Below are 19,215 nucleotides of genomic sequence, written 5' to 3' on the forward strand. Positions count from 1 at the left end.
AAAATTGAAATTACAATGGTAAATATTTAGCCTTAAGTTAAAAACTAATTTCACAACTATGTAAGCATGGTTTCTGAAGTCACCATTTATTTTTCTTCTAAAAATGCATTAAGTCGTTGCACTTAGAAACAAGTTTTTTTTTTTTTTTAATTTTTTTTTTTAATTTTTTTTTTTAAATATTGCATCTAAACATAATTTGAATTACAAAATTTCATTAAATAAGATAGGCAATTGTACAAAAATTGCAAAAATTAAATTTTTATATATCCATCATAATTTCAAGTGTGAATTAGTATATATTTTTTCTTATTTTCATCAATACAAAATTTCACATTTCTATCTAGAAAATTTGCAAGAGATATGCTTAGTTTTAAATTTCGAAGGACTGGCCACAAAGGTGGGAGAAAGCCTTTATTTCAGAATGCAACTAGTACACAAGCCAATCATTGTGACTTGAAAAAAAAAAAAATTGATAATCACGCATGACGTTGTTCACTTTCACTGTTCGCAGTTGCACCATCGTATTTATAAAGAAGGGAAGAGAAACTTGAAGAACTGAACATTTAAACCATCTGAAAGACTAACTGGAATACTCAGCAAGAATTTTTTTTTCCCGCAAAATCAAAACTTTTTTTTCTGAAAAATGTTATTTGGAGAAACGAATGTTGCTTTGATCTAGATAGAAACATTAAATTTAAAAATTGTCACGTTTGGAAAAGTGAAGACAATTCTTCGTGCAAGAAATTCCTCATCACTCGCAGTTTTCTGTTCAACTGCCGTTTTTAGAAGTTCTTGAGTTGGTCTCATTTTCTACAAAAGTATATTGTATGGTAACGATAGATTCGGTTAATTTTTATTGGGATTATATTTGAACTAAGAAATGAATTAACTTTATCTGTGGATATTTGATAAATCTTTGCAGACTAATTCAAAAAGCCAGTCCTCATGTCACATGAATTCAATCACATATGCCCAAGTGTTATTAAGGTAATGCAATTCTGTATAGGTGTTGAAGGTGTTAATTTGGAATCAATTTTTAAGCACTTTAATTAATAGAAAATTTTTTTAAAAAATGTAATGAAAGTTAGTAATTGTATGTTTTAGCAAAGAAAAGATTTAAACCGCTTGAAATTAAGCAACAAAACCTGTTATATCCTTTGAGAGTAAATTTTATTGACCACAGTTTAGTACATATTATAGTATAATTTTATTCAAATACTTTAAAGATAAGGTTAAGTTATTCTTTTTTTGGGGGGGGGATAATTCCTCCAAAAAGGGCTTAAATTGGAATTAAAATTACTTTCTGAATTTGAAGAGGTCTACCGTAGCTCTCAGAAAGCAGTTATAAACATTATCATTAATTGAAATTGGAAAAGACTAAAGTAAAAAGATAATAATTAATATAAAAAGACACCAAACAATATAAAAGTTAAGGCGGTGTTCTTTTATATCTTGAGGAACAAACGAATAAAAAAGGAAATGCTACCGTTCATAAAATATCAAATTTGAGTTCAGATTTTATATGCTGATATGGACTTGAAAATCAAAACCTATTTTCCATTATTGAGCTTAAAAAAAATTAGTGTTGTAATTTGTAGAATCATTTTCTTTAATTGAACCGATGAAGCAATTTTAATAGGCTATGTTTTATTCTACACTAGCCACCTTTGGCGACCAGCCGGTTCACCAATCTTAATGTTCGTTAAAATTTTAATAATTAAATATTTTATGCAATTCCTACTTTAATAGCTTCTTCATCAAAATATTTTAAAACTTCAAATTTTGATTGTCATATAATTCATTCATAATATTATAAAGGCCTTCAGTCATAACGTAATATGTATCTCTCTAATTTTTTGTTAGCACCCGTAGAATTTATGCTTTAAATTAAAGTGGAAAGAATTAATCTTCAATTAATATAATAATATTTTTTTACTGAAACAAAGCATTTTTTTTATAATCTGATTACTGAAAATAGAGTCACTGAGCGTTCAAACTTTATGGGCACTAAACAATATCTTTTTTAATTTATGTAATATCTCAAGAATTTGTCAACAAAATTTTCTTAGATTCATTATGAGCAGATCGATTAATTAACAATGTTTAATTTTAAATGCATCAGACATTAAGAAAATAAACAGAATCGTTTGAAATAATCCGCCGAAAAATGTTAACCCTAGCCTCATTACTGTTGGGAGAAAAAAAAACTGAAGCCTTACTCATTTGGCGGTGGGGAAAATGGAAGAATTTTTTGGCGGAAAAATTGGCGGTGGGGAAAAAAGAATTTTTTTGGGGGGAAAGTTAGTTTTTAATTAATAATTAAAATTTCAAAAAAGGGACCCCAGGTGCACATTCCCGACCTCTAAGGTATACATGTACCAAATTTGATAGCTGTATGTCAAATGACCTGGCCTGTAGAGCGCCAACACACACACACACACGCACACATACACACATTGAGCTTTATATATAAGTATAGATTAAAGCGTATTTCTCAGAAAGTTTATACCATTTTTAAAGGCAAATAAACTACTGTTTATTTGCCTTTATAATTATTATTGTTATGTTATAATTATTACTGTTTATTGCCTATTATAAAATCTACTGTTTTTCCTTATTGAAATTATTTTTCTGTCAGTTTTCATTAAAAACTATTTTGGTGATTCAAATATGACAAACTTTAATTATTTCTGCTATTTTGAAAATACTCCTATTAAAGTAAGAATATCAAACTAATTTTTTTTTCTTAACTAATAAATATAATTAAGAAGGAAACAAAATCTATAAATAATAATTGTGTGGAACGCACTAATCATTCCATTTACTGGCCACTTGCATTAGATTTTTTTTGTTGTTAATTTATATAGTTGTATCACTGAAACCTGAATTTGAAGTCAAAACTTATGTCTTGTCGTAGCCTAAAAATTCAATTCCCTTTGTATTAGATATCCTATTCTATCCAAAATATAGTATTCAAATTTCGTATGTGAAAATGTCCTCTTTAGACATGTATTTTCTTTATCTTTTTTTGTAAAAGATAATTATCGATCAGATATAAGACATTTCTCTGTATAAAAGCAGTATTGATTTTGTAAATAGAATTTACATGATTTAAAATACTTTTTAAAAGAATATTTAACAAAAAGGTGTGTTGAAATAAGCAAAGGTGGGTTTGTTTCTAAATAATGTATTGAAAGCAAAAGGCAAAAGAATTCTTGAAATTTATTATTTATTTAACAAAACTGGCAGATAATTAACAGAATCCCATAATCAAATTAATCCACTTAGCCAAAATTTTTACAAAAAAAAAATGCAGACAAAATTGCATCGGTTTCTGAATTATATGTATATTAAAAAATACAGTTATAAAAATATCCAGAGGGAGAAAAGCAACGAAAACATTCTTATTGTGTTTTCGAATTTTTTTTTCTGGCCCTGCACTTGAAAATAATATTTGTGATTTTTATTTATTTTTATATTTCCACCTTTATTTAATTTCCAAAATGAATATTTTTTAGCTTTCATTCCTTTGGAGTAATATTTTCCCAGGATGCTGGGCATTTTACTTCTGCAATTCCATTATCACCAATTAGCCCAACCGGAGATGCAGCTAAATATGCAAAATTGGGTTTACGAATAAACCGCAACATTGGATATTCAAACTCTTTTACAAAAGTTTACTAATTTTGTTTCCAGGTGTGCGATAGTATTCGCTGAAACAAGGATTGTGAAATGTGTGTGGATTGTGAAAACGCAGATAACCGACCACAGGTGTGTGGAACTTTCGCTCAGTTACCCCTCTAGATGGACGCCAAGTTTTCCTGCCGAAGGTCCAAATCCCAGTACACCTACAATGCAAGCGCAAAAGACACCTTTTAATAAGGTAGGAGATAATTTATTGAGCGCAAGTTCCCCATTCCCGATAAAACTATCAAAAATTACCTTTTCTTACAAAAGTATTTCCTCGATTTATAAACTCCAATGAGATTTTATTTTTTTGAAATTTCAAGAATGAATAATAAATAAATTCAAAATGCAATTCAATATTTTTTTTATTAAGAATACAATACATTATTTATTATTATACAATATATTATACATTTCTATTAAATTTAGTAAATAACTTTCCATGAATACAGAATAAATCAATTCAAAACCTGATTTCTGTTATGTTATTTGAAACCTTTGTCTCATTGTTGTGAATATTTTTCAATCAAAAATATTTTATTTCCTGATATGTATCTTAAGGGATTTTTAAGCTTTTTATTTTCTTATTAAATCTTTTACAGCATGTAAATGCTAAAATCTCGCATCAAAATTTGTTTTTGTAAATATATTCTGCAAAGTTTCGGAATTTGATTCTTTTCTTTCATTTGTTTACAATTCGGAGAATTTCGAGTTCAGACGATTTTTGGCATCATTTTCAGACTTATTTTTTGGGCATCTGAATTACGTTTGATGCAATGTTTCAATTCAAAACTTCATTCTTTCAAAAAATTCCAGATAAATTTGTATGCTTCAGTCTTATTTGTAGACGTTTTTATACGTGATATTACAGTTAGCATCAATGTTTTTAGAATTCTATAGAATTTTCAAGTAAAATTTATTTTGATCATGTTTTCTTTAAATTTCGCTAAATTTACAAAGAAAAATATTCCAATAATGTGACAACAATTTTAAGCTTTTCAGACCTTAAAGATTTTATAAATCTTGGTCTAGATAACAATTGGTTATCTAGACGATTCTGATGCTAAAAATGTAAATTTTTCTGTTTATTCAGCATTCTGGGTCTAAAATTATTGATGATTACATAGGATAGAAAATTAATGATTGATCGGAGTGGCACATAATTAGTGAATTACAGAAATACCAGGGAATTACAAAATAGTCCCTTCATTTTTAAATGGCAAATTTAATAATTCCTGATTTTGTAGTTATGATTAATTTCAAATTTTGACATTTCCTATTTAGGTAACTGCTGACGAAACTTGCAAAATTCCTATAAATACAAAAATTATTTTTACGCACCTTTCCTTTCCAAAAACTAAACAGCTCAGCGACGGTTCAGTTTATTTTGAGCCATAGCTAAGCCGACTTGCACACAAAAAAACTGCACTTTATATTTAATTTCAGAGAGGAACAACAAGCATGCATCTAAATGCAAAAATAAAACCTTTTCAAACTACTGAATGTTAAGAATAATGCGCAATTAAATAAATACAATGATGGCACCACACATTTAATTGTGTGTGCATTATTTGTGCAAGCATAAAGTGAGTGCGTATGAGTGGAAGCAGATGGTGCAACTTATTCAAGATGGTACGAAGTTATAAAAGTGATGTATGGTTTAATGTTTCATACGTATCAACAACTATAACGTATAGACCAATTGGGAAATTTTATTCGTCTGTCTCATTATATTAGTGTGTTCGAAAACACGGAAAGGAAATAGTACACAATGGTTTCTTGTGTACTAAAATGCGTAATAAACCAATATAATAACTCCATTTTGAAAAATTGCATCATTATAAGTTTATAATGTTGTAATTCGCCAAAATGGAGGAGCAGATTTTTTTTTTTTTACTCTTACACATTTTTTCTATCAATATTTCATACACGAAAGAATAAAAGCAGCCATTAATTTTTTAACCTTCCATTGGGCGCAACTAATCTGTGAGATGAAGTCACATTAATTGAGTACTCATATATACTCAAATACTCATACTAAATATACTCAAATGTAAGTGAAAAGTAATATGTTTTTTTAACATACATTCAAAAATTGCATTAATTGAGTACATTAATCTCTTAGATGAATTGCGCCCGATCGTGTTAGGATTTGCATTGCGCCCGACGGAAGGTTAAATGTCTCATTCAAGTTTTCAACATTAGATTTATCGTATAATAAAACGGAAAAATCTATGAATTATTATTAATTTTTCATTTTTTGTTGTGCTCTTACTTAGACTTCATTAGTTGCGATTATTATATGTTTCATATTAGGCTCGGAATCCCTTATACCACAAACACTTTTCTTTCCGTAGAATGTTTATATCTTAAATTTTTACAATGAAGTGTATAAAATATATTAATATCTATATGTATTATTTTAATTTCACAACGTTGTAGAAGCGTGAAACATATTTTTTTACAAATTGATTTAATTTCAAATATTGCCTTTTTCAGAGCCCGTCATAAAAAATAGAAAATGAAAAGTTGGTTTAGTCGCGACGGTTTTAGACAATAATTTACAATTTCTGAAGGAAACGACCACCATCTTAAATTCCTTTTGCATCTTACAGTTAAAAGGGGATCAAACTTAAAATTTATAAATAAAAGACACGGAAAACAAACTTCCAACGTTTGGCGATCTGAGAGATACGAATCGTGAATTTCGATCTTGATCATTGACCAGTGAAGGCGAAACATCGTTACTATCGCTCCTCACAAATCTCTGAAGATAGTTAAGACATCGCGTGGCCATTTCGAACTGATTTTCAGGTGTATAATACACTCATGTCTATAAATTAAGGATAATGCAAGTTCAGGAAAAGAAAGAATCGGAAGCAAAACAAACGTGACTTATTTGTAAAGCCTATTTATTAAACAAAAGGTAAAGAGCAAAAAAAGATGCTATATGTTTGATATCATTAATAAAAATTGCGACTTTTTGCTCCCTGAAGCAAATTACAAAAAAAAAAAAAAACTATTTACAAAAACCAATTTTACATGGTTGGTATGATGATTAATACATAGTATGTCTCCTAGACGATGCAATAACATTTCGTAGAATATCTAGGCATGCTGAGTATGAAATTAACGATCTGATCTTGGTGAATACTACACCACTCATCAAGCAATGCTCTCCGAAGTTCCTTTAGACAGGTAGGAGGTGGTTGACGGGCTGCAACTCGTCGGCCAATCATGTCCCACACATGCTCTACTGGATTCAAGTCCGGTGAGAATAATGGTCAGTCCATACAGGTGATATCCTCCAATCGAAAGCATTCGTTTACGATATTTGTACGGTGAGGAAGGGCGTTGTCATCCATAAACACGAATTCTGCGCCCATGGCGCCCCGAAACAAACGTGCATGTTGTTACAGAATGAAGTCCCGATAGATTTGGCTTGTCAGGGTTCCAATTTGAACACGCAGGTCAGTTCTGGAATCCAGAATAATTCCTCCCCAAACGAGCAATCCTGCACCACTGTAACGGTGTCGTTCCATGACGTTCTCTTGGTGGTAACGGGTACCTGGAGCTTTCCATATGAAAGTCCGGTGAGAATCAGACTGCAAGCTAATCCTGGACTCGTCGGAAAACATCACACAAGCCCACTGTTGCGGTGTCCACAATGCATTCTCTCTACTCGAGGCTAACCACAGGCGACAGTGAGTTGCAGTAAGTGGAACATATCTGACTGGCCTACGAGCATATAGACCAATCTGCCCTAAGCGTCTGTACACGGTCTGCCTTGAAACTGTCGTTCCAGTGGTTAAAGAGAGCTGACGAGACAGGTCTGATGCTGTGGTTCGTATGTTTCTTTTGGCAGTAACTGCCAAATACCGGTCCTCATTCGGCGTTGTAACTCGGGGGCGACCTCTGCTGTAACGTCTACTCACATTATCATCATCTTGGAATCGTTTCTAAAGCCTGGAAACGACCCTCTGAGCGATTCCAAGTTCCTCGTATACTTCCAGCTGGGTACACCCACATTCCTGACGGCCGATAATTCTACCACGTAAAAAAATCATCCATATGCTTCCTTTGTGTCATAATTATGTGGTTAATACATTGAAAGGCTTATAAAGCGCTTGCGAACCATTTTACTTCTTTGCCTTATACATCACTCTCTCACACTCTCGTCATTGCGACGTACTATCGGTGTCATCTGGTGGCTTCCTGCAATTTGCATATGATTTTTGAAGATATGTGTTGTCATTTTACGGATGATATATGTATTTTAGAATTCGATTTCCCCGTGACTCTGAATTATACTTAATTTATGGACATGATTGTATTATGCTATTAATATTTTTAAAACTTTTAAACATTAAATCTATTTAAATCAGGGTGGTTAAGAATTCAAAACAAATGTGAAAATATCAATAATAACACTTTAAAACGTTTTTGAATAGATAAAATGATACTGTGTTTATTTATTTATTTCATGTATAGGTGGATATTTGAAACACGCAGAGGGAAATAGTATATGGCCTCATTATTTTTCTATTTGCAATTAAAATAAATATTTAAAAAACTATTTCGTTTAATACATCGAATAAAATTCATTGCTGAATATGTCGATTTTTCTTATTAGTCTTTGATTATTCGGTTGCACGCGAAAATAAATCAAATGTGTGGAAATAATTCACAAAACGATCGTAAATCGATCTAATCATTCATCGTTTTCTAGCAATTAATTTTTTAAAACTTTCAGCTATAAAGAGCCGTAGAATATTTTTTTTATAATTCCTAATATGCATTGTGGCTCGAAAATGTAAAACAATATTTCGGTTTTCTCCGGAAATGGGCCTTTTTGGATGCAGTATCTGTATTGTTTTCAGACAAAATCTACTTAGATCCCAAATTTTAGTGATACCATTTATTTGTTACGATATGATCAAAATGGCTTCCTAAAAGAAACACAAAACAATAAATCGATGCCTTTTTTGAATATTTGCTTGAATTACTTATCATTTTTAAATGTACGAGTTTCAAATATTTGCTGGTTTAATGAAAGCTTCATTTCTAAACAGTTATCGACTATTATTCTGCTTTGGTGACTGTTGGTTCGCCAAGCATATTATTTATATTTAATTTCATTTACATATATCTTCCATTTACTTAATCGTTTATTTAATCGTTTACATATAGAATCATTCGTTTCATCTCTTTCTTTTATCGTTTATATATAGAATATCATATATGTCCATGACTCCGTCAAATTATCAAACATTAAAGCTGTGTTATTTGTATGCCATGTTCATTATGTATATGATCCTTTCTAACAAAGACTAGACCATGCCATTATACCACTATTAAAAATTCATTGTGCGGTTCGTCCATCATCTAAATTTCGCTGTATTATTTCACTTTTTTATTCGTCTTGTAAACTACACAGATACTGAATGCCTTTTTTCTTAATCTTTTAGCAATGAAAGAATATCATACGATTAAATTTTTTATAAAACAAAACTGTTTGAATTCCAGGACAACAAAGTAATCTGTTGTTGGAAATTAGGCAAAGAAATATACCTTGTAGCAGTGGCATTACTCTTATCTTCACTTTTGGATACTAGATGGCGATGCCTTATTAGGCCATCCCATATGTCATCCCATAGTGCATTGCGATTATAATTAGAATGAGATGTGATGCTGAACTGTGAAGCAGCGCGCGTGAATGTCTTGTGTTTGTGCTTGTTTAGTGTGTGAATGTGATTATTAAAAGAAATGTTCCTAAAAACATTCGTCCTGTTGCTTCCTGCATGGATCATAATAATCTACATACCACCAAAACCTTAAAAATTTGAAAAATTCTGGAAAAATTGCTATTAAATAGATATGATTAAAATAATAATTTTTTAATATAAGATACTTCAAAACGAACTTTAACATCATTAAACTAAAAGTAGACTTATAAACAAGTCATTATTAGGCTATCATATTGAAATTGTCATTATATTAAATTATAAATATGAATTGTCCTATTATTCTCTCAATTGTTCAATTTAACTTTTTTGGATTAGATGTAAATCTAGATAAATGAATAAAAACAAGAACAAATTTTTAAAAAAATCATTGATCATTAATGGCATTATTACTGATCAATGAAAATTTTAAAATGTGGATGCATGTAAAGTTTAATGTATGGTTAAAAATTATATTTGAAAAAATGCAGTCAAAGTATTGCAGTCGTCACACATTTTGAACTGGGGATTTTGATGAATCATCGAGATTGAGATCTTTTGAATTCAAAAATATATTCCTGGAACTATGTCCTTGTGTCCATTTGTACTTTTGGCAGTTTTCTCTCTCAAAAAATTAGTAGACGAGGTGAAATAAGTATACGATTTTGGTACAATAGACTTCTAACAAATTTTGAATAAAATCCACCTCCAAGCAGCATGTCTGATCATGTTTATGTGCACTGGACACTCTCGAAAATAGATTGTGCTATCAAAATCGCGACAAGTCTATTGGGTAAAGCTGCGTTACTTTGCATCAAAATTAGAGATTCTTATATAAATCGGGATGAAAAATTTTGGATTTTTTTCTCCATTTTTGTCCAAAAGTCTGCCTGCTTGTCTGCCTATCTGTCTGTCTGTATCAGGTCAAAGTAACTCAAAAATGCAAAAAGTCAAATGGGTGAAATTTGATTTATAATTTAGAAGTAGAACTGTCAGAAGAAAGTATGCAATTTAGTGACCTTCTGTTGGTATGTCTGCACATGATGACTCACAAACACGACAAACTAAATGAATGAAATTTGTTAAATGGTCTGGATTCAATATTGATTTTAGCTTTTGTCGCAAATCGTCAATTGGAAAAGGTACAAATTATTTATGTGATTATTTTTATAAACTATGAAATGCAAAATGAGTTATACAGCTTAAATAGACTAAAAATCAAAATCAGAAGGTAATTTCCCAGGCTTCTTTTTTAAAATGTAGAATGAATTCAAAAAATAAATTACACATCGCGATTCATGAAAGTATAATTTATTATTATTATTATCATCATTAATATTGCATTATTATTATTATCATCATCAATATTGCATTATTATTATTATTATCATCAATATTGCATTATTATTATTATTATTATTATCAATATTACATTATTATTATTATTATTATTATTATTATTATTATCATCAATATTGCATTATTATTATTATTATCATCATCAATATTGCATTATTATTATTATTATCATCATCATCATCAATATTGCATTATTATTGTTATTATCATCATCATCATCAATATTGCATTATTATTATTATTATTAAAAATATGGTTAATAGTCATTGTTATGCTTAGGTGTTTTTCAAATCTAACTCCTTTTGATGTGATTTATGAGACACTCAAATGTGTATGAACAAACGTTTTATTTCGCCTTTCACCTTTTCTTTCATTTCCTTCGTTTTCGCTCATTTCTTCGAACAAATAATGCCATAAATTTTATTTGCAATTTATAAATCAATTCTCAATAAAATAAAACAGTCAAGTTTAAATTTTCATGGCTGTTTCTTATTTTGCAGATTATTTGCACTCACGGTTTTACCCTAAGTTTTCTCTTCTTTTACATCAAAATAATTGTTTAAACTAGCTGCATAAACAAGTTGTTGAAGAAAGAAACTATGAATAGGCTCTGAAGGTCAACGTAATGCTTTAAATAGCAAAAGCTCTGAAACAATAAAAGGTTGTTGTATCTCTTCGCGCCATTAACTTTTCTCTTTGTCAGAAAGCGTCAAGATAGATATTGAATTATTACAATTATTTATTATTAATTACATATTATTTTTTCTTTCCAGTATAAGAAGCACAGAGAAAGTGTTTCTATCATCAGATAAATTCGAATTCAAGATTTTGACGAATCTTCACACTTCAGACCCTTGTGAGAACGAAAAACATATTTTTGACATTATGTCTGTCTGTGAACACCTTAATCACAAACGTTTTGTGTTAAACGAATGAAATTTCATATATAGACATTTGATCAAGTTAGTGAATTCCATCATGTATCAAATTTTGAACAAAATCTATCCAAAGGAAGACTATCTATTTTGGGTTTCAAATATAAATGAACTAGATAAATTCAAAACGTAAAGAGCTAAGTAGATAAAATTTGGTACACAGGTTTGACATTTAAAATGTAGATTTCTAATTTAAAGTGGAAATTTAGTATATAAACTTTAGATCAAATTACTAAATTCCGTCATGTATCAAATTTTGAACACCTTAATCACAAACGTTTTGTGTTAAACGGATGAAATTTCATATATAGACATTTGATCGAGTTAGTGAATTCCATCATGTATCAAATTTTGAACAAAATCTATCCAAAGGAAGACTATCTATTTTGGGTTTCAAATATAAATGAACTAGATAAATTCAAAACGTAAAGAGCTAAGTAGATAAAATTTGGTACACAGGTTTGACATTTAAAATGTAGATTTCTAATTTAAAGTGGAAATTTAGTATATAAACTTTAGATAAAATTACTAAATTCCGTCATGTATCAAATTTTGAACAAAATCAAGTGAAAGGTAGAATGTAGACTATCTATTTTGGGTTTCAAATTTAAATGAACTCGATAACTTCAAAACGAAAATAGCTAATTTGATAAAATTTGTTGCAAAAATTTAGCATCTAAAATGTAGATTCTTATCAAGCTTTGAACCAAATCAGTTAAAGGGTTGTCTGTCTATGGCTCTGTATTTTCGTATGCATGCAAGCGCAAGATCTCATTAAATCAATCACTGAAATTTGGTTTGTTATCTTTTCGCTACAACTGTAGTTCCATATCAAATTTTGGTTACAGTCGATCGTGAAAAGGTGTCCAAAATATATATTCGCTCAATATATTCAGTAAAATTCGCGCCAAATATCTATATATTGCAACTAATTTTCGCCAATGCCAACAAGCATTTGCAGCCTTACCTTTACAGCCTTCAAAATTTTATGCAAATAGAGAAAGATAAGATTTTTGCTGGAGAATATGTGAGAAATTTTTAAAGAATCCGCTGATTCATTTATGAAAAAAACGCTCGTATATGACTTTTCATCATATTCCATAGATTGGACAAAACACCTTTTATCAAGAACAGATTAATAAATAAGCACCTACACAGGGGATCCATCTTTCAAGACGACCCAAAAGCCGGAGATTTTTTGTGGTGTTTTCTGAGTAATTTCATTTCTTGCTCTCATTTAATTTACAAGTGCCATGTTCTCGAGATTATTCAAATAAAGTTAAATATTGTTTAAAATTTGTATCATTATTCTAGAAATATTCCTAAGTAATTATATTTTGCCGAATTTGACTTTATTGTTTTAAAGCTCTATAAGGATATGTAACTTTAAAATTTTAAAAAATGCGTTTCCTTATAATTAAATAGTATTTGAATAAAGTTAAAAAAAATTGTCATTTTTTAAACATTTTATTTAAAATTAATTATTTTTAAATTTGAATTTTGAATTTTCTATATGCGAGCTACTAAATTATTTCTCTTGAAAAGGATCCATGATTAAAATTTTTGTTTCCTCAGTTCGCCATATTTTGATATATATGCCGCTTGTATAAAAATTATAATTAAAGACAATTAAAAAAATATCTGCTTTCGTAAATTGAGAAAAAGAAGGGGGGAGGGTTCCGAGACGGGCATTGTCTAAGAGTCTTCTTGAAGGATTGATTCTGCCCTACTTTCTACTTAGGATTAACTATTTCAAAATAAATAATTTCAAATATATTCATTTTGTTAATGTAGTGTACCAATGGATTAGAAAAATTAAATTTATCGATTATAAAAGATTTTAAATCAATCATTATAATCGTCTCATCCTCAAGAATTACATGAATCTCCTTATTTTAAACTTCTCTAAATCCAGTACGATTCCTTTTTTTTTTTTTTTTTTTTAGAATTCCGTTTGTCTTTTTTGTTGATTCTTCTGTCTAAGGAAAATTTACTGATTAAAATAGGTATACGGCGGTTCAATAAAAATTTTATTCTGCCAAATTTTGATCGAAATTTAGGACAGCGAATTTCACTTGCTTATCCGTCCATAAATGCACACTTGATTACAAAACTGCTTTTAACTAGATGGATGAAATCTGGTTCATTATAATGTTATTTATAATTGGGTATTTGAATCTGAATTTGAATCAAATCCACCTATTTGTTGACTGTCTACAAATCACCCTATCTCATGGTGATTTTTGATGCATTGCTTTAAAATTGTAGATACATGACTCATTTTGGACTGAAAGTATTGAGTTTCGATAGTTGCTGAGAATAAGCCTAAAGTTAAAGTAGCTGCTATTTGAAACATGTCACGTTAATCTATAACGCATAGATGGAAAATTTTGTATAAAATCAAATACATATCTACGATTCTTGTAATAAAACCATTGGCTAAATTTTATCTATTTTCGATATTGTGTTCATATGCTACAGACAAAAATCAGGTAGACTTCCTTCATTCAGATTTCTAACAAAATTTATTTTTCGATTTGATTCAGTATTTTTTGATTTTATTGAGAAAATTTGATAGTAAATTTCATTCGATTTTGATTCGTATTCGTTTCAATTATCCAACATTTATACAAGATTAATTATTCATTGGTAACAATTTAGTTTTAAAATAAATTGTCGAAGATTCTAAAACTGATGTTGCTTTAGATGTGAGATAGCATATTTTGAAGGGAGAAGCGTTAAGATTATTTTCCTAAAAAAATTATTACCCTACTACAAAATGGTGTGCTCTTATAAAATAGATGATGTAAAATCATTCACATTTACGAATTATCCAGAAAATTTATCTTTTAAGAAACATTACTTTTGATAAGAATCTCACTTTTTTCACATAAACTCTAAAACTTTAGAGCTTTTGTAAACTCAAAATGCAGCGCATGATTTGCAAATGAAACTTGCGATTATGAAGTGCTAAAATGAAATAGAAGGTATTATAAACAAATAAAAAAACATAATCCGCACAATTGTAGGATAAACATAACTTTTGGAATGTTTTTTATCATACTTTCCGACATTTTTGTCTGTTACCAAATTAAAAATATTCAAATAAAAAAAATTTTCCTTATTCTTCTTTTGATTAACAGAACAAAAACGTAAATTTTCAGCCTATTTAAAATTCGATAATAGAAAAAAAATAGATTTCTTTCGCCTTATCTAAATAAATAAAAATTGCTTAGAGTCATTCCGGAAAGTAGTGATGAGGCCATTAGAAAAATTTTGCATTAAAAATTCTCAATAAATCGTATGGATCCTTAACAAGGCTTAGAAAATTATATGAATCGATATTGGATTAATAAATCTTTAACTGTGTATAGTGATCTAAAAGTTCGCATAAAATTAAACAAATTGAAAATCATTTGTGGTGCTGCCACCTAGTGGCAGACTTTAGAAGTATGAAATCATCAAGAAGGAGAATATAATAAAAGAAATTGATGAGCTTAGTTAATCGCGTTTTTCTTGCTTTTCTGGTCAGCGAAAAAGTTTATCGTAATCTTATCTACAGTGGCATTATCTGGTGTATATGTTACACGATCATATTAATTAATTAATTATGAAATTCTTATATATATAAGAATATAATATATATATAAGAATTTCATAATATACCTTACTTTTGTTACGCTGATACATAAAAACAGATCTTAAAATAATTTTAGACGCAATCACTTACATACCAAATTCTAAAAATAATAAAATACATTTCGCTTACTTTATAATTAATATTTCAAAATAATCGCTCATATTGCAATTCATCTCTTCCAAATTATATAAGTGTCATGTTTAGTGATTCTGTGTCAAACGTTTGGTTTTTACAGTGACAATACACACAGAGATACTCATTTGTTTTTATTAGTAGTAGAAATAGAGATTAAAAGTATTTATATATTAATTCTTCCTCTAGTTTTCAAAAATACAAAAGTAAAATAGATATACAAGGGAAGACATATACAATAACTAAACAAATTTCCCGGAAAGTACGGTGAATCTCAAAACGAGGTTGAAAGAAAAACTATCTCACATTCTTTATACTAAATAAGCAGTTTTGCTAGTTAATTTTTTTTTCCTACTAATAAATTGCACACTTTTAGTGATTATTTTTTAATCAGGTTTAATGTCAGGCCTTAGTATGTAGCTTTCAAAATGATGAGCTGTCGCTCTCAAAGGGTTGAGAAAGGCACTCGTTCTTACAAGAATAATATCTATTTGACTCTCCATCTGAATATCTTGAAATAATTTGGCTTTAAATTACATACAAACGTTCAGAAGTTATATCCTTTGTATTGTGTTGTGCCTCTCATAAATTACAAAAGCATTCTACGCTCGATATCACAGACTACAAAACAATTAAAAACGTTTTCGCCATCCAAATATCACCAGGAAAAGAGATATTTTCAATCGCTGAGCGTTACCTGCAAACTTTGTTAAATTTTGAAAAACTAGCCGCCTTTTGCTACCAACTTTTTCGCTTGTATTATTGATTCCGTGGGCTATTAAATGATTAATATGGGATGTATTTTTTTTTAAATTTTCATCTAGTTATTTGATATATGACTGAAAAACATGAATTTAATTGAATAAATCTGCGATAGTTATTATGAATGCAAACTGGAAAGTGTAAAAGCTAAGAAATAAAAGTGGAGGTGAAAAATCCTACTTCATTGCCCAGAAGAAAAAAATTTTTACCTTAATTTTAACCCTAGAAAAAGCCCGCAATTGACTGTTTTAATAGAGGATTTTGAATTTTTTTCATAATATTTCACACAAGATTACAGACAAAAATAAAGAAAAAATTGTTTTTAAATAAATTTTATACCATTAGAAAAGCAAATTTTTTAAGTTTTAAGATAATGAAAAAACTATGTTTGTGATGTAATAGTTTTGGAAGATATGGTCCTCAATTTCCTTAGCCAAAACATAATGATTACCCATCTGCCGATGATTGAACTACTATTTGCACCAATCAAATTTTTTGCTTCATGGTAATTTCTTTATTTCTTTCACACCTTCTCCGCTCTAATTGAATTCAGATTTTGGTGGTCTGGCCAACACGCTCTAGAGCATAATACTTTCTAATAATATTTTGTAGTTCCATTAATCAAAGAAGCGTTAAATTAAGTACAGCTGTAAAAGCTTTCACCAAAAGATTTTCTTTTGTATAGAAATTTGTTCACATTTGAGTTTTGCCATCCCGCAATAAGAAATAGAGCGATTTTTTTTTACCACACACGCTAACATTTTATATATAGAGACTTGACATCTTTAGGGAGCAGCTGGTTCACCAAAGATATTGGTCAGATTTAATTTCATTTAAAGCGTTTAGATATAACTTCAAGTTCATGATTTCGTCAAATTGTCAGTCTTCCGAGTTATTTTAACTGTCTTACAGAAAAGCAGAGCCTCTTACAGCTTAGCAGAAAAATATTTTAAAGAAATCGCTAAAATTAAAACAAAAAAAAAAATGTGCATTGTAGCACCAGAACTGTAATGCGTCGCTGGATGGGATGACAGATCTCTGCCTTAAGCGTACATTCTGGCAACCCATTCAGCTTGTGAATTGCACGCACGGCTCAGTTTTGTTTTAGGTAAAAAGACGGTCGTCTGTACCTTTACGGAAAGGATTCAACCTGAATCTAGAAATCTTGATCAACCTGATCAATTTGAAAATATACTGCCTCGCATGGAATGTACAATACCAGATACATCCCGTATCTCTCAGATAAGTTCATTAGTTGTTGTTTTTTCGATAAGTTCATTAGTTTGTTTTCTGTATGATCGTGTATTCTCTTAACAGGAAATCAATTGCTAGAATTGTGAATTTATGCTTTAATTATTTTATAAGTGCATAAATTTTTATTTTAAGGAAAAATCTAATTTTGAACGAATCAAATGTTTTAAAATTTTGTACTTCGCATGCAATGCAATTACTTTCGTTTCTGACATTGGTATGTTCATTTGTTCTCTTAACAGGAAATGAATTAGTAGTACTGTGAATTTATGCTTTGATTATTTTGTAAGTTCATATATTGTTATTTTAAGAGAAAAAAACTAATTTTGAAAGAAGCAAATGTTTCAAAAAAAATTGTATTTCATATGCAATGCAATTGCTTTCGTTTCTAACATTACAAGATGGTGGATGTTCCGATATTCCACTAGAAATTTTGTAACTTTCTGTTTAATTTGAGGATTAAACTGTTGCCATTATAAATGCTATATTTTTTCTGTTTACAAACATTGGAATTTTGAGATTCAGCAAACTTTTCAGCAAACATACAAAAGGGCCGGAAAGTTCCTGGACGGACTTCACTTATGAAATAAGGAATTATTTTCATAGCTGGATAACCGGCCTAGAAATAAAGACTTTCGAAGATTTGATAGACTTGATGGTCACCGATCAACTAAAACGTAGAGTACCTCCAGAGGTGCGGGAACACTTCCTCAACGAATGGACGCACCTTACAGCGTCCAAAGAACTGGCAGAGAAACTGGAAAACTACGAAATGGTTCGTCAAAACCTAAGGAAGGAGCCGATCAACCGATTCACCGATCAACTAAAACGTAGAGTACCTCCAGAGGTGCGGGAACACTTCCTCAACGAATGGACGCACCTTACAGCGTCCAAAGAACTGGCACAGAAACTGGACAACTACGAAATGGTTCGTCAAAACCTAAGGAAGGAGCCATCGTCTACTGCCAAGAAGTAGCCTATCAGCAAAAACAAGATAAATTTCCAAACCAGAAAACAAGACATCAGGAGATAGCTGGAAACCAAGAAACGAGACCTGCAATCTATTATTATGGATGTTTTCAACCTGAATACATCAAAGCTAAATGTCCCACCTGCTCTCCAACAGAACAAAGAGATAGATTGGCTCTCAACTTTCTGACTCTCCAAGCAATCAGTTCTCCGTTGGCTCTGCTAGATGTAAACATTGCAGGATTGAATATTCGAGCCTATGCTGACACCGGCGCTTCAAAAACAGTTGCTGGAGAACTTCTGTATTCTTGTTTGTTAAAGCAAGGTGTGACCTTCCGGCCAACTAGCATCACAATGACATTGGTGAATGGTTGTCGAACCAAAGAAGTAGCTTTCACCGCCCCGGTGACGTTTAAAACTGAAAAGAAAGTTCTTACATTGGACCTTCCAGCTCTGCCAAAAGCAAAAGGAAACAGAACCTTGCTCGGGACCGACTTTCTTGGAAAGGCTGGAATAGTATTTGACCCGAAGCATAAAAACTGGCACTTTTATGGAGATCAAACGAGGAAGATCCCTTTTCGAAAAGATATACCAGTTACCCTCCTACGCCTTGTAGAAACTGTACTAGACCCTGAGTTTCCCTTATCAGTCGATGCTACAAGAGACGAGATCTAACCAGATGGCTGTCAAGAACCTGATGCCTCGCCTAACGACTTGTCTACAACTCAGATTAGTGAAGTTGTTCAATTACAGAACT

The 19,215-nt window shown here is 30.3% G+C and overlaps 1 protein-coding gene across 2 annotated transcripts in view; it reads left to right on the top strand.

Annotated features, from left to right (window-relative positions):
• Nucleotides 1–19,215, top strand: part of LOC129955476 (ribosome biogenesis protein SPATA5L1-like) — a 335,554-nt gene that overhangs the window by 272,443 nt on the left and 43,896 nt on the right. For both annotated transcript variants that reach the window (XM_056068229.1, XM_056068228.1), the window contains exon 2: nt 3,697–3,883. In XM_056068229.1, coding sequence (XP_055924204.1) covers nt 3,854–3,883 — 30 coding nt within the window. In that variant the 5' untranslated portion in view covers nt 3,697–3,853. The remainder of the gene's footprint in view (nt 1–3,696; nt 3,884–19,215) is intronic.

The sequence above is a fragment of the Argiope bruennichi genome, chromosome 2, assembly GCF_947563725.1.
Source record: "Argiope bruennichi chromosome 2, qqArgBrue1.1, whole genome shotgun sequence".
NCBI lineage: Eukaryota > Metazoa > Arthropoda > Arachnida > Araneae > Araneidae > Argiope > Argiope bruennichi.